At 35.3% G+C, this 16,598-nt stretch overlaps 1 protein-coding gene across 1 annotated transcript in view; it reads right to left on the bottom strand.

Annotated features, from left to right (window-relative positions):
- SEMA3D (semaphorin 3D) overlaps positions 1-16,598 on the bottom strand; it is a 200,374-nt gene that overhangs the window by 29,201 nt on the left and 154,575 nt on the right. Inside the window, exons 9-11 of the mRNA XM_037129036.2 lie at positions 12,269-12,383; positions 10,995-11,064; positions 8,178-8,322 (exon numbers count right to left, since the gene is read on the bottom strand). Of these exons, the coding sequence (XP_036984931.2) occupies positions 8,178-8,322; positions 10,995-11,064; positions 12,269-12,383 (330 nt within the window). The remainder of the gene's footprint in view (positions 1-8,177; positions 8,323-10,994; positions 11,065-12,268; positions 12,384-16,598) is intronic.

The raw sequence follows: 16,598 nt of genomic DNA on the forward strand, positions 1-16,598 counted from the left end.
AAAAATGGTTATTATCCAATGAGAGAACTTTGCCCCTTGGCCAGGCACCAGGCAGCTGTTTAAAGTTTTTTTTTCCTCCACGCCCCCCAATGCCTCAGGCTTTTCTCTGCAGGTTGCAGTTTCCTTTTAAGCAAATCAGAGGAATGACTAACATGAGGGAAGAACTGCTTTTCATTTCTAGCAAACTGGAGAAAATAAACTAAAATGCAAAAAAAGCATGATTCTCATGTATGAAGTAAAAAAATGCAGATCTAATAAGGACCCGGCTTATTCATCTAAGAGTGAGTTTATAACAGCCATGGACGGGGAAAGACCCTATATTCAACATCCGAGATGGAAAGTCCGGAGGTACAAATAACAGACATGTATTTGTGTCTCTTCCTTTTTTTCGGGTACCCTTTCCTTTGGAGAAATTTCTATACCAGAAAAAGGAAAACATTGTTGAACACAGTAAGTAGTCTGGGTTTTAGAGGACCTCATTTTAAAAGTGAATGCTGGCTCTATGCAAAAGAAAGTTAAAAGCAGTTGTCTCTCATCACTTCCCTAAACGCAGCTTCTCTACAGGTGAAAAGAAATAAAAGTGAGGTTCTGTCGTTTCTCCTCTTCAAAGTCCTCAGTCTCAGGAACCTGGAATTAGGGGGCCCAGATTCTAGCCATGCCTCTAATTCTCCCTTCTAGAATTCAAAAAACAAAAGCAAAAAAAAAACCTTTAAGATTTAAAAACAGAATTAAAGATATCCTCAGTAATTTAGAGAAGCAATGACAAAGTAATAATTTGTTATCCAGTAAGTAGAAGGCCATGCGGAAGGCAAATATTGAGGAGAAAATAAAACTGTGAATTTTTATATGATAGGCATCTACGAGCCAGTGATGTATAACATGAGATTTCCTTAAAGTTTTCCACAAATTAGGGAAGTCCTACTTAGAACAAAAACAACAGAACGTGAGCCATATGTCTCAGCTGCATCCATGAGCAGATGGCATGAGACACTGTGAGAGAGCCCGTCCATGTTTTTCAGCCCCCATTGGTAAGACTACCACAGCCTAATACTCCACACATCAAAAGAAAGTTTAGGATACTGTCTTTAAATTACAGAGTTTTCTTTGATCAGGCACACCTATGTTTGTAAGCCAACATTCAAACTCCCTTTATCTATAATATAATCAAGAAAATCCTTATGTAACAGGGCCAGCTGGGGTTACAACTCGGATCAAATTTAGGAGATTAATGAAGAGTTAAATTTCTGAGAATCATCAGCTCTCTAAGAATATGTCATCGTAATAAAGCCAAATACTTCAGGTGTGTCGGGAAGAGAAAACAGGATACCCCAAAAGTTTTGGAACTTGTGGATTCCATGGTCACCTCAAACCCCTGCCGTTTCCAGGATAAGGTGGAATTTCTCAGTACTCATTCTAGTTCTAGGTTCAGCACCATGACAGATATCCAGTCGGCTAGATATACCACGTCACTGACACGACAGGTCATTATTCTGTGATGCAATCCTTCCAAGATTTGCTTTGTTGAAGCAAATTCATAAACCAGACTTAATTAAGGCAGTGATGATTTGACATGTGAAAGCAAAAAATGCTTTTCCAGAACAGGTGGCTATGCCAGGACCCAGAGCTGGCTCACAATAACATGCATGGTGAGATGAACTATTCAGTGGACCTGGAGTCAAAAGAACTTGGTGTTTTTTTGGTGTCTTTTACAGTGTTAGAAAGTCTAATAATTTGGTAGGAAATAAATTAGGACTAATACACACATCCAAATCCTGAGTTCAGGAGATTTTATCTCATTGCAGAGAGATGACAAGGAGCCTACTGTCCAGGGAGGAAAATGTTTTGCCTTCACCTTTGACTTTCTCTGGTGAAAACACATGACAGTTGTACATGATGCAGCTTCTTGTTTAGTGAAGATTTGAAATGTTAGGTAGAAAAAGATTCTCCATTATTTTACATTAGGTGGCAGTTGAAAAAAATCACTTTAAGATTGTTTTTGTAGTGAGACAGTTTCATTACAAGCTCATTGAATAATATATAAATATTAATTGTGGGAAAAGTATTTGTAAGTTTCCTAAATATCTGGATTCCTAAAATAGATATGAAGAGGAGCAATGTTTACACAGGGACTATTTGAGATTGAACGATTCTTAAGTTTTTACAGAATATTTTGATATTTTTTCTTCTTCTTTTCTTACTATAAAGACAAAGTTTTTCTAGGCTTAAGCTATCAGTGGGGATTATGATTTGTTTACCATTCACCAACATACAAAAAATACAATCTATTAAAACAAGTTACAAAATTAAAAGACAGTACTTACAACTGCCTCATTTTGCTCCCTACTAAAAATGGAGCCTTAGTTAGGAAATGCATGTGTAAGTTTTGATCTTTACAAATACAGTTAAAAAGTTTTAACAGTAAAAGCAATAACTATTTTGGTGGGAGGTAAGTGCAATTTATTATCTTTACAAAATTAGAGGTTTATAAACTGTCAGAAAACTGGCAAAATAATTTATGAGTAGTGAAACATACATTTCTTAAATACTTGAACTTCAAAAACTGGTGCTTTCTACATATTGGCTATTGTGGATAACGTGGCAAAGGACAAGGGAGTGATGACCTCCCTTCAAGATCCTGAGTTCAATTCTTCTAAGTAAATACCCAGAAGTGGAGTTCTGGATCCTACAGTATTATTCCTCGTTTTCTGAGGAAGCTTCATCCTGATTGTGGAAACAACTTGAATGTCCATCGAGGTAAGACTGGATAAAGAAGAATGCAGTATATATACAATGGTATACGATTCATCATTTAAAAGGAAGAAAGTCCTGCAATCTGTGACAACAGAGATGACCTGGGACACTGTACTAAGTGTAGTGAGTCAGTCACAGAAGGAAGGACATTGCACGGTCCCACCTATATGCTATCTAAAGTAGTCAAGCTCAAAGAACAAGAATAGAATTGTAATTCCTCCCCTTCTCCCCAGGATCTGGAGAGAATATAAAACAGAAAGTAAATCTTTTATAAAAATCAAATATCAGAAAAGAAATCCTCTGCATTTAAAAACTTTCCCCAGATTATGAGTTCTCTAGCACCCTGTTGTTTCTGGCATGATCCCAGTCTAATTTCCACCTCTGATCTGTACCCCTCACTGTACGGCACATGATTCTATCATTCATTTCACTTGGAGCTTCTTACAGCAAGACCCACAGTTAATTTATGACTTACAAAGTCTATCTGAACAAAACACAGTTTGTTCAGACATGCCGGTTAGACACCAGAGGGCAGAAGAATCCTTTGAAGTGAAGGGATTCTGTAAGTGTAGTACCCGTGCATACTTAAATTTCCGGACTTACTCATTACAGTGCAGGGTACTGATATCATTGCAAGGATAGGAGTTTAGGTTTGACTTGCCACAGGAAGTACATAATAATGTCAGAACTAAGGAATTAAAGTAGCTATGGCACACTGAACTGTTGTATTGTTTATTTAGCTGAGTGATAATGTCAACAGAAGCTAAAACTCAACTTTCACAGCAATTTGCATGTAGAAAATGTAAAAGCAAAAGTTTGCAATAATCTATTTGAAATTTTTAACTTGAGTGGGAAGTGGATTTCAGCAAAGATTCTGACATTTCACAGAAAGAGAATTATCCAGCAATGATTTTATTAAAGTCTGATGTATTACACCAAATTACAATAAAAGGAATGACAAGTGCAATAAGACTTCAAAGCCTTGTTATTATTTGTGCAGAGAACAGGTCAGTGTCCCTGGAGAGACAATGTAAGGGGTTTCTGGTTGTTTGCTTTTCTCACTTTCAAGGAAAATGGCATGGAAGTTAATAGCATTTATTTCTAGTTATGTAGATCTAAGTTTGATCATAGTTCCTCACTTCATAAGCTATGAAACCATGAGCATGAGTTTACCCACACTGGACTTTTTCTTCTGCATAAGATATCTCCATTATCATGTTGTCGAAAAGATGTACTGAGATAACACAGAAGCCCTTATCTCTCTGCCTGTGGGTCATGAGGTGTGTTCAGCAGTGGTTTTGACTAAACCACCTCCTGAACCACATGAGGTGTGTTCAGGAGGTTTGTAGAACACACAAAGATTCATACTTTCACTTGAACAAAAATTACCAAAGTTAGGCTACTTAAAAACATATGAGAGATGATGTAGAAGACTGTGAAGAAATAAATGCAGTTAATTTTAGCTAGGGTATGCAGTGGCCTATTGATCTGGTGAGTTTAGGGAATAGGTGAATATTAGAGAATATTAAAGAATGAAGGAGAGAAGACTGGTCAGAAAACGCCAACATTCCTCTTCACTCTGCTCTTTGGCAATAAAATATTAGGAAACTTATTGAATTACTCTGGACATCAGTTTCCTCCTCGATAAACTGAGGGTGAATTACATGGTCCCTCCCACCCATTCTGGTGCTTAGATTCTCAGAAATTTACAAATGTATTTAACTGTTATATTTGGAAATATAATTTCACTTGTTTTATGAATACAGAATTATTTAAAATGGTAAAGTTAATTTATATAAAGACTATTTGTATAAGAGATTTTCACATCACATATATGATGTTCCTAACTTTAACACCAGCCCTCCAAATATAAAATATTATGTGGAAAACACTACTAATAATTGTATGCAAATAAAGAGCAATTGGTTTTAATTGTATGCAGATAAAGAACAATTTTTTTAAATAGCTAAAGTAATGAAGCCAAAAGTTTACACATTTACTTATGATTTTAGAAATTTTCAAATTTGGCCATACTGATTTCAAAGAGATTATAAAAATAACTAATTACGTAGAAAAAATTGTTATCTTTGGATACCACAGCTTTCTAGATATTTCTTCAAACCTTTCAGGAGGAGGGGTCATCGATATTCACACACAGAACCAATTAGAAAAAAATGGCCCCAAATACATCATTTTAAAATACCTCAGTATTTTTTACACAAATAATATCTTTAAACTGCCTTATATGGTTACTCCCCAGCATAGACATAATCCGAATTTAGTCAGAACAACAAGAAACCCCTCCCCTCTTTTAACCAAATAAATAACCCCTGACAGTAACTAGCATAATTTTTAAAAATATATAAGTTCTATAAAGAAAGGACAGACTCGCCCTGGCCTGTGTGGCTCAGTTGGTTGGAGCATCGGTCTGTAAACTGAAAGGTCATGGGTTTGATTCCGAGCCAGGGCGCACGCCTAGGTTGCAGGTCTGCTCCTGGTCAGAGAGCGGACATGCAGCCACTGGGTGTTTCTCTCTCACATGGATGCTTCCCCCCTCTCTCTCCTCCCCTTCCCCTCTAAGCATGCCCTCAGGTAAGGGAAAATTTTAAAAAGGACATAATCTACCTGATCAAACACTGGCCTGCTACTTTCTAAGGGAGCTTTTGTCTCTGTCTCCATTACCACCAGCAGTGGCCTGAGAATGGGTTATAGATGTGATGTTTACAAGGCATCATTCTCAAAGCTCAGCTTCAGATGCAAATATACTTACACATTTTAAAAAGCATGGGAATTCAATGAGAAATCGTGATGTTTAGAAAGGATAAAGAAATAACCATTGAATGAAACTACTTCCTTAAGCTTGCTAATATTTTTATTCTTTCAAATTGTTAAAGAGAAAAAAAAGTTAAGTATTTCTTTGGTAGTAGGGATACCACCAATCGCCTAGGTAATTCTAAACTCTTCACAAAAATACCTACAGTGTGAACACTGTACTTCTGGTATTCAGCAGACAGACTGGTCTGTTTGCTGTGATGTGGCACCTCTTTTCTCACTGATGAAAACCCCTCCTCACTGACATGCAGGTTTCATTATGGGGAGGGAGGTCACACGCACACTTCAGGGAAGTGGCTGTGTCCCTGTGAGGAGAGGGACATGACCTGTGAACCGTCTGTTTGCTTCATGTGGCATTTGCGGCTCTTTCAGTCCGCAGCAGGGAAGCGACGGCAGCAGCCACCTCTGCAGCACCTCCGACCAACAGTCTTACTGGAACCTAACAGAATCTGGATGATCGTTTCAATAGTTTCAATGTCTTAGTATCATAAGAATCAACTGCTATATATATGGGTATGCAAATAATTTTCTGAAATTAATGTGAATGGTTTCAGTCCCAACTTCTTTCTCCTATAACATCCAGATAATTAAAAAGTCTTTTTTTAATGGCCTAAATGATCACCATCTTTATTATTTAAAACAAAGTCATGTAGAAACAGCTCAGAATGTGACAACCTATGACAGTTAACCTCAGATTTCTAGTATGATAAAACTTCCCCAGAGTTAGATACATATAATACATATATTATTATATATAAAATACATGTACTAATATATTTATTATATACAATATATATTATTGTATACAATAAAATAATATGTGCTTCCTCCCTCTTTTACATATATATGTAACACATTCATTATATACGTGTGTGTGTGTCTAGTGCATATTTAGTAAAAGACTTCCCATGGAAAGGGAAAATAAATATACTTTAACATTAAAAGTCTTCAATATAGTATCTTAGTCCGAGGACTATGAACTTGGACTCTGCCTCCTCAGTGTCTGAGTTTCCAGCTCAGCCACACCTTTCACTGGCTTTGTGATCTTAAGCAAGTTACTGTACCTATTTGTGCCTGAGACTCCTCATCTGTAAAACAGCATTAATAATAATGGAACTTACTTCATAGAGTCATTGTGAAAATTAAGGTTTGTAAAACCTATAGAAGAATATCCACCCTGTATGTTATTGTTAAATATAAAAATAAGACGAGCAAGTACAGCTTGGATGTACAAAGAAAATAAAGGAAATCATGAATAGCATAACATTATTTGCAAAAAAAAGTATTCCCACAGAAATTGTGATTACCTTACAATTAGTCCAGAAACATCTCTGGAACATAGTTATACTGAGGGATCATGATGAAGGACGTAGACACGGTTGTAAAGTGTGTTTTTCAAATTTAATTAGGTTACATAGCAGAACGAAGAAAAGAGAATTAAGAAAAGCCTGGCTACCAGCTGTTTCCCCTTTAGGAATGAATGTATGAAAAGGCAAAATTTTGTAGAATTAGACAGGTTAAGTCAATACTTTTTCTCAGAGATTTTGATGAGTATTTCAGGAATCTAAAACAAGTATTTTAGAAATATTCATACTGAATCTTAAATTAAAAAGGCACTTTCCTTTATATCAGTTTAATATAATATTTAGTATTCAATATATATTGAATTTGAACAATATAATACTGATTCAATTACCAATCTTAAAATATTTTATTAAAAACTTAAACTGTTTTAATCACATCAACAAAGCAAAGTGGAAGTCTTTGCTTTGTTCTCTTTGCTTGAAGTACACACACTGATTTTTAAACTGCAGCTCTTTTTAAAACAGATTCATAAACTCTAAAACATATTTCTTGTTTCATCTGTGTCTTAATCATGATTTATATTTAAATGAAATTTTGGATGTAGGAATCTTTAGGAGCTACCAGGGGTGTCCAACCTTTTGACATCTCTGGGCCACACATTAAATACATTGCAACACATAAGCACCAAAAAAACTCATAATGTTTTAAATTAATTTATGATTTTATGTTAGGCCACATTCATAGCCAGCCTGGGTCGCATGTGTTCCATGGCTGCAGGTTGGACACCCTTGATTTAGGTCTTTTCCCCATCTAAAATATGCATATTATTTCAAGGTCCAGTATAATAAAAAAAAGATAAATTTATATCAAGAAAAAAGATAATCTAAATGAATCTTTATAATTGATGTCTTTTAAAAGTAGAAACTGAAACTCTAGCTATATAAAGAGCTCTATGTGGGGAATAAATATTTGGCATTTCCTTCTTATTTAGAATATTTGTCATTCTAAATACTAAATCATTTTGATGATTCTGTAGATTTATTGAAGATTAAAAACTATATTCTCTGCATAGCCTGCACTTTACAATAGCCCACTGTTTGCTGTAATACTAAAAAAAAAATGTTAAGCTTCAGTGAAGGATGAAAATGCTAAAACATCACCATAAATAAATAACAGTTTTAAAAACTGCAGTACTTGTTGCTGTGGTGAAGAACATAGTTTATTACAGTAGATTTAGAAAGAGAATATGGACTTCAGAAAACTGTTTGATTATGAAGTCAGATACATACAGTGCCAGGCCGGGGATACGGAATCCTTCCGTCGTACTGTACCCAGCGATGGTCCGCACTCTCCTTATGAGCATACGGGCCATTAAAAACCGCTCTGATGTCAGCCATGCTGTACACGCAGACAGCAGAGCCTTTGAAGATCGAGCTGGAAGAAAGCAACATAATTCAGTCTTTCACTGGTTCGTTTATTGGACACTCACTGAGCACAATATGATAGGTGCTGCAGAAAAAATGTAGGTACGTGTCAAGGAGCTTACAGTGAAGTAACCCTGAATAGAGCATATTAACAGTTATATTACAGGCAATTACAGTACACTGAGCAGCATACGAACTGGTGCCCGATGCTGGCCTGTCTGGTAAGTGTTCAGGGAGTAGGTGGTGTCTAAATTGATGCATGAATAAGAATTTCTTAGAAAAACTTGAGGATAAAAAGAAATATGTAGAAAAGAGATGTTTATCCACAGTCTCTTGATTTTTATTTGAAGTTATTATAACATAATACCTCTAAAGAACTTACAAAATAAAAAAGTACATTACCTACTTTTAAAAAGGAAATATTTTAGACACATAATTAGTAATTATGTGTCGGTTTTCTTAAAGTGAGTGAATGACCATAAATACTGGCTATTATTTCCTCATATAGTTTTTATTAATTTAAAAATGCTGAAAAAATCTTGTTTGTTCTTTCTCGAATTTGAGTACACTTATGTAACTTACCTGATGCTTAAAATTAATAATAATTACACAGGATCGATGCACATACAATTAACAGGCAGAAAAGCTCCATGGGAATTTGATAAAGTTTTGCCAGCTGATGATGAAAGCTGTGAACGTGGCCATCAGATGTTCTATTTTTGTTTTATTTCTGAAAATTAAAATACCTTTTCTCTGGATCTAAAACTTTTGGTGATTTCTGTTCTTAAAAATAAGGTCCTCCTTTATGATCTGAGAGACATAGCATCTCAGTGCTACACATATGAGCTAAAAATTCTCTTAGAAGGACTAAGTTACTCATTGATATTCTTGGAATGACATTCATTGGAAACATTGGGAGCTGACAGTAAACAGGCATCTGGGAGAAAATGAGCTGCTAGGGAGGGAGGTGATATTCTCATAAAAGTCCCATGACCTGCCTATGACTTTTTTAAGGATGTTGCATCATGCTTTGCTGTGCAATGACATTGCTATTATTGCAGATTAGTTACACATTCTCATTACACAGAGGCTGTGACATACATCCCAACATTACCTCAGTGTTCAGGGCGGCATTACAAATAACGTTATAAAGTACACCAAGAAGGAGCTGACTTGTAACTTCACACTCTGTGTGGGCAGGAAAATGGTAGGAAAAAAGAGAACTATCTTGGGGCTACATCTCCCTGGCACCTATCTATGCCTCATGAACGGAACACACGGTGACTTCAAAGGCAGTTCTGTGAATGGACAGACACCAGCAGAGTAGGGCTGAGATACGTAACTTGAGTAACTACAGGCACTTGCTCTTCCTGTACCTTGTAGACATTTAGTTCAGACATAAATTAGCAGAAAAAAATGGAGCCAAAAGTAGCAGCTTCTTAGGTTATCTTCTTCATTTTCATATTTAAATGTCCACATGTTCTCTCTTATAATGAACCAACGAGCATTGTTTTCTAATATATTCTAAGCCAACAGTACATTTGAAGTTTGTATGTAAGTATAATGTATATATAAATGAGGATAATATCACATAAATGAAATTATAATTTGCTTCTAAAAAGTACTTAATAATTTAATCAAAATGAGTAAGACCATTTCTCTAATACCAATAGCAATACTGCCAATATCTCCAATACTAATATTAATATACATTGATAAAGATTGATAATAAAGCTGTGAAAAAAAGTGCAAAGTATTTCAAAAGATGTACTATAGGCAATAATATGTAACAGAAATAAAGGTGCACTTTGGGCATGGCCCAATGTATGTTCTGAATTAAGTAAAATTAATGTTAAATAAAATTAAGTCAGATCCATATATTCTTTAAGAAAGCTCCATAAACGCAAGCAACACTCTCAGGGAAGTCACAGAGATACAATGACAAGTACAGAACAGTATTATGCATAAAGAAGAAAAAGATACAGGGATAAAAATTAGGAAAGCACATTTAGTTCTCGCCCCAGTTTTACTAACCGGTTTCTCTTTCCATGGCAAGTATACAAACTGCCTTTGCCTATATTAGTAGAGCAGTGGTGTTACAGTAATAAGAGCAGCTGAACTTCCATCTTCACAGGATAATGAGGAAGCACAAATAAAATAGCATGTGATGACATTTTAAGTCAAGAGTGTCCCATTTCCTGATTACAGTTTGGCCAAAGACTGAGGCATGCATTTCTTGAGTACTACCTCCATGTCATGAAACTTGATATATTTATTATGATCAGTATATGCATATGCCTTTGTACCCAGTAATTTTAGTCTGAGAGGTTAACTACAATAACTACACAGCTGTACCTGCTCATGCAGTAAGTGGCATATGTATAAGGTTAGTCACTGAGGCATTGTGTGTACCAGCAAAGAACTGGAAATGATGGAAATGTCTTTGTACAGGGGACTATTGAAATCACTTGTGGCAAATGACATAGGGGATGATCTGCTGGTATAAAAAGAACAAAGAGACATGATATGAATCATATTAAAAGATTTCTAGGAAACACTAGGTGAAAGAGAAAAATTGTGTATTATTTCACATAAAAGGAAGGGACAAAAGAACATATAACAGTATTTTCTTAGTTATATAAAACAAGTCTCTAGAAGAATTACAAGCATTTTTTAACTTACCTGGTTGTGGTAAAGACTCCATATACTACAGGATTTCTTTCATCTCTTGTGGGGAGTAAGTAAATATCTTCTATTAATGGGAAAAAATAATGATTCACTATAGTTTTACCTTTCGAGTTTACATGTTTGCTTTTTTCTTTAATAATCCATTATTTCTGAAACTCTAAACAGTATATAAAATGAAGATAACAGTGAAAGCCATTACATTATTACAAAATAAATTAAGGGTAAAAGACTGATTTTCTTACTAGCTATGTGACATGGAGCTGGACATTTAACCTCTTAGATGTCTACTTCAATCACCTACTATAAATGGGACAATTTGCTTGTTAACCTCCATGACTATTTCCAATTAGGAGTATGTGATTTCACATAGAATAGAAATTAAAAACATAGGTTATTTTTATCCACCAGAGTAAAACAGTGTTATCCTGCAATTTTATCAACTTACTCGTCATTCAGTTACCTTTCTGGTAAAAGTATGAAAACCGCTGTATAAGTTAAGTACTTGTGCACCATTACTTGTGTAATTTCTTGTGACACATTGATTTTAAAATGTGTGTAAATAATATTTTTAAAAGATTATTTAAGATGTGAGCAGGTTTATATTCAGCATTAGAGATCATCCATGTACACTGAATAGATATTAATACTGTAAAATACAATACTGACCAAATCATCGATGATACAATCATTTTTATATTGCTCACAAAGACAAGTTCAAGAAGATATATGAAACCGAAGAAGTTCCTTCTAGAATTAGCCTTGAGAGGAGTAAAGAGGGAGAGTGAAGGAAAGAAACTGTATTACGATTCTCTGAGTATGTATTGTTATTTACAAGTTGGACAGACAGACTTCACCAACTCTTCCGAAAGACAGACTTCACCAACTCTTCCGAACTGTCCAGCAGGGGGCATCCACAGAATGAGGAACCCAAGGTCCTTCTACCCACACATAGACAGAGCTCCTTTCAAAGTGAGACTACATGAAGAAGGGAGGCATTGTAGTCCCAGAGCTCCTATCTTTCTGTCTTTTTGCTGTAGTTTTGTTTCCCTCTTAACTTTGAGGGTACTGACAAAGAGGATTTGCTTCATCCATTGGGCACCCAGACCCAGAGCACCTCCGTGTTCTTTGTGTGTGCAAGTTAGTGAGAACCACTCCTGTAAGTTTTACTGGGCTACATTAGTGAGCATTGGGGGCTAAAATTTAAAAAAAACTGCATTAATAAGGCAGGAATACTTCTTTTTTTAAGAAGAATGAAACATGTGACTTACGAAGCTCATCAAAATGCGTATCTGCCCCATCGCTTCCAGGAATTGAGCAAACCAGTCTGGCCTTAAGAAAAGTTGTCCATTTGTTTATCAGGCTACGTTGTCCTCCTACATCATTCTGGGGGGAAAAAAAGGAAATAAAGATTCAGATTTACCTTCAGGTTCTATCACCAAGTAAAATTGGTGGTGATTACGGGCAGTGTCTTACAAATATCATAGTTACAAAGACAGAGAGCCTACACATTTTAGTCTTTGAAAGTTAAAATGAAAGAAAGACAGTTTTGTCGCTCAACATTAAATGTTTTTCTTATGGCTAAAGGAACGCAGTGTAGCGGCGTGCCTCTACTGAATAAGTGTCTGCATGCAGAGCTTCACGTAGTGCACAAGGTGGGCTTGGAGTCCACTCCTGTCTCAGCCAATGTCTGCTCAGTGACCTGCAAAAAGCTGTGTACTTCTCCAATTCTTTGTTTTTTCACAGATAAAATATGATTAATGCTTTGAAATGTGATTATTTTGATGACTAAAGGAAAGATATATGTGAAACGTTTAGCATATTGCACTTGTGTAACTGCTAGCACTGACTTGTATATTTTGCATATGATTTAGGTCACAATTTGCATCCTTAGAAATATAAAAAAATTTCCAAACTTAGTGTGTTACTAACTAGACTCCAAGGCAACAAAAACATATATACATATAGTAACATACATATAAAGGCAATCTTGTTTTTCCATATTTTATTTTACTCTGAAACATTTCATTAAAATTTTATTTAGATACTTAGTAAAACATAAGCATTTGAATCAATTACACTGAATAAACAGGGCTATTATGTATGCTACATGCCACTGAGTTGGCCCAACTCCTGGAGATCCTATGAATGAGCAATGACTACAAAGCCCTGCCCTCAGCAACCCTGCTTAGCTCCTGCAGACTATGGTTTCCTTTAGGAAGTCAATCGGTCCCACATTTGGTCTTCCTCTTCTCCTGCTGCCTTCTATTTCCCCTACTATCATTGTCTTTACCAGACAACCCTGCCTTCTCATGATGAACCAAAGTAGGACAGTTTCAATGTTGCTGGCTTTGCCTCCAGCGATGTTCCAGACTTGGATCCACATATTTGTCTTTCTGGCAGTTCCAGCTATCCACAGAACTCCACTTCAACCATATTTCAAATGCATTATTTTTTTCCTATCAGCCTTCTTCATACAACTTTTGCATCTGTACATAGTAACTGGAAAAACAAGGGTGTGGATGATCTTAGCCTTGGTCTCTATTGACACATCTTTTTCTTATTCTTTCCTAATTCTTCTATCGTGTCCTTCCAAGTCTCAGGCTTATCTTGATTTCTTGGTTACAATCTGCATTTAAATGGATGACTGAAAAAACTGAAGGCAAACCTTTAACAACTTCAGTTTCTTCATTGCCTAGGTTGACATTGTGTGTTGCTTCTGTAGTGGGATTTTTGTTGTCTTGATGTTCAAATGCAGTCCTGCTTTGGCACTTTCTTCTTTCACTTTCATCAGAAGTCATTTCGAATCATTGCAACTTTCGGTCCAATAAGATGGTGTGCTCTGCATATCTGTAATTATTGATATTCCAATTTTCACTCTTCCTTCCTCTGAGTATAGCCCAGTTTTTCTTATATGTTCTTATTTTTGTTCTTTCTTATATATTCTTCTCTTATTTGTTTAATCATACAGATTAAACAAATACAGAGATAAAATGTATCCTTATCTGACACCTTTGCCTATAGGAAACTGTTCAGTCTTTCCTTATTCTGTCCTGACAGTGGCTTGCTGTCCACAATACAGGTTATATGTCAGGATGATCAAAAGCTGAGGCACGTCCATTCTTTTTTGAGCAACCCAGAGCTTTTCATGATTGATGTAGTCAAAGGCTTTACTGTAGTCCATAAAACATAGACTAACCTTCTGAAATCCATTGGAGCACACGAGCATCAAAAAAAATGCTTGCGATTCGAGTGCCCCTTCCTTTTCTGAATCCAGCTTGAACATGTGGCATTTCCTAGAATGGAGAAGCTTTTTTTGCACCTCCTTATGTACCACTTTACTTCTGTGGAAGTTACAGCAATGGTCCTGTAGTTACTGTACCCCATGGCATCTCTTTTCTTGAAGATTGGATGTATATTCAACATTTCTAGTCTGCAGGCCACTGCTTCATTTTCCATATTTCTTGACATGTTTTTGTTAAGATTTTGACAAATTCAGTTTGTGTGGCTTGAAATAATTCTATGGTATCCCATCTGGTGGGATAAATAAATCACCCTGGTGATTTATTTTGTCCCAATATTTTCAGGGCAGCTTTCACTTCCCTTTCTAGAATTGCAGATTCTTTCACATAGGAATCTTCTTTGTAGATACCAGTCATCCTTTTGTCTCTTCTCTATAGATTTTCAGTAGACTGTTTCTACCTTTGTTTTCTCCTGGTCTGATAATGTGCTTCCTTGTAGGCTTAGTTTAGCATTCCTAGTTCAAGTCTGAATTTCCCTTTCATGTCTTGAATCTTATGGTAGAAATCTCTTATTTTTTCATTTTTTCTGTGATTTTCTTCTATTTCCTTACATTGACTATTTTAATCGTCCCCTATCTCTATGTGATAGTTGCTGAAAAACTGCATTCAGAATTATAAGCCTGAATTTGTCACTTTTCATTACCGAATCTTCCCTGCCTTTAGTAATTTTTACAGTTTCTTCTGTCATTCAAACTAACATGACTACACTATTAAATGACTTATCATAAAAGACATATTCTTTATTTTTAATTTAGTATGTCCCTGTAAACATTAAATTAATGTGATTTTTTATTTGAATCAACTAGATCTGCTATGCTTATAATAAATAAAATGAGACTATTTAAAAATTAATTTGGGGCCACTTATTCTATTAATACATTGTTTAAATATAAACACTATAAAAAGTTTTATACTTCATGTAATTTTTGTTCTGTAAAGTTAATAAAAAGTTCACTGTCAAATTCCAAGTCTGAATTTTTAGAAACTGCTTTCCCAGGCCTTCTTTTATCTCTGAAAATTAAATTAAATTAGAAAAAAATCATCTAAATGACCACTTCAAACAGGAGAATTGAAAGTCATATAAATCGTTGCTATTCTTGAAGAAAGAGGGGAGGGGAAAAAGACCCTTTTTAGTATTAAAATGGGTATTATGGACATCCAGTTTTTAAGAAGCTATAATGATAGTAACAGAGCAAATTTTGGAGAATTCTTAGATTTGAGGGAGAGCTAAAAAGGCGATTGAGGCCCTTGAGGCCAGATACCCTAGCAGTCATTATAGCTTCAGTACCTAATAACAAGGGTATATATACTGTGACACCCACAGTTAATCATATTTTACACCTCCATCTGCTAAACAACAGAATTATTTTCAGTAATGGCTCTGTTTCATTATTACTTAGTAATTATATTTACTAATAATTATTTTATTGAATTGTTCTTTAGGTTTAAACCAAATAATTAAAAAAATAACTTTGCAATTTAAAGACATCTAAATTAAAGAAAATATTTCACTTACAAACTAAAATGTGCACTAAACAAACAAGATATCACACCTCACAGTTTTCACTGTGTCTCACTGTTTTAAATTTTAAATGATTCCAAGTCATTATGAACTTACTTTTAGAACATGTATGCAGCTGAGTTCATGTGTGTTGGAGCCTGACTATACATATATGCGTATACATACATAACAGAAACACATGGTTACCACAACAATTATTTAGAACTTGGAAGATTCTGGTAGCTACTGTTTAGAATTGCTGACATGTGGTGATAATAAAAAGCAAAATGACAACTAGTTGAATCTCTAAAAGTTTTTAATACTCATCAGAAAATCTACTCCTTTATTTTATAACCCAACATTTACCCCAGATATGCCACTAACACCCTACTTGCCCAGGGTTTAATAAACACATTTAATAATTAGTGATTAATGAAAATGTGAGATAAATTTGAAAAAGGTTTTAGAAAAGTATAGAAAAACTATAGATAAGTACCAAAGAATTGGAGTCTGCCCTGTATTTTGTGTTTAGTGGGAAATTGAAGACAAGCTTCACTGAAGAGTTAGATTTAATACTGTCTTTAAAGTGACAGGTAGGTTCAGACATGCGAAGATCAGTTCAGGAAATATTCTAAGCGCTGGAAACTGGGGGGAAAGGGAGACAATAGGTGGAATAATTCAGAACGTATATGAAGAACCAGGACAAATTGGTTTAGATACAAAATGGGCTAAACTAAAATAGTGGAGGAAAATATTATAAAACTAAATTGAGGTAAGATCAAGGAAGGTTTTGCTACC

This window comes from Artibeus jamaicensis, unplaced genomic scaffold (assembly GCF_021234435.1).
Source record: "Artibeus jamaicensis isolate MK-2021 breed Jamaican fruit bat unplaced genomic scaffold, CSHL_Jam_final contig_787, whole genome shotgun sequence".
Lineage (NCBI taxonomy): Eukaryota > Metazoa > Chordata > Mammalia > Chiroptera > Phyllostomidae > Artibeus > Artibeus jamaicensis.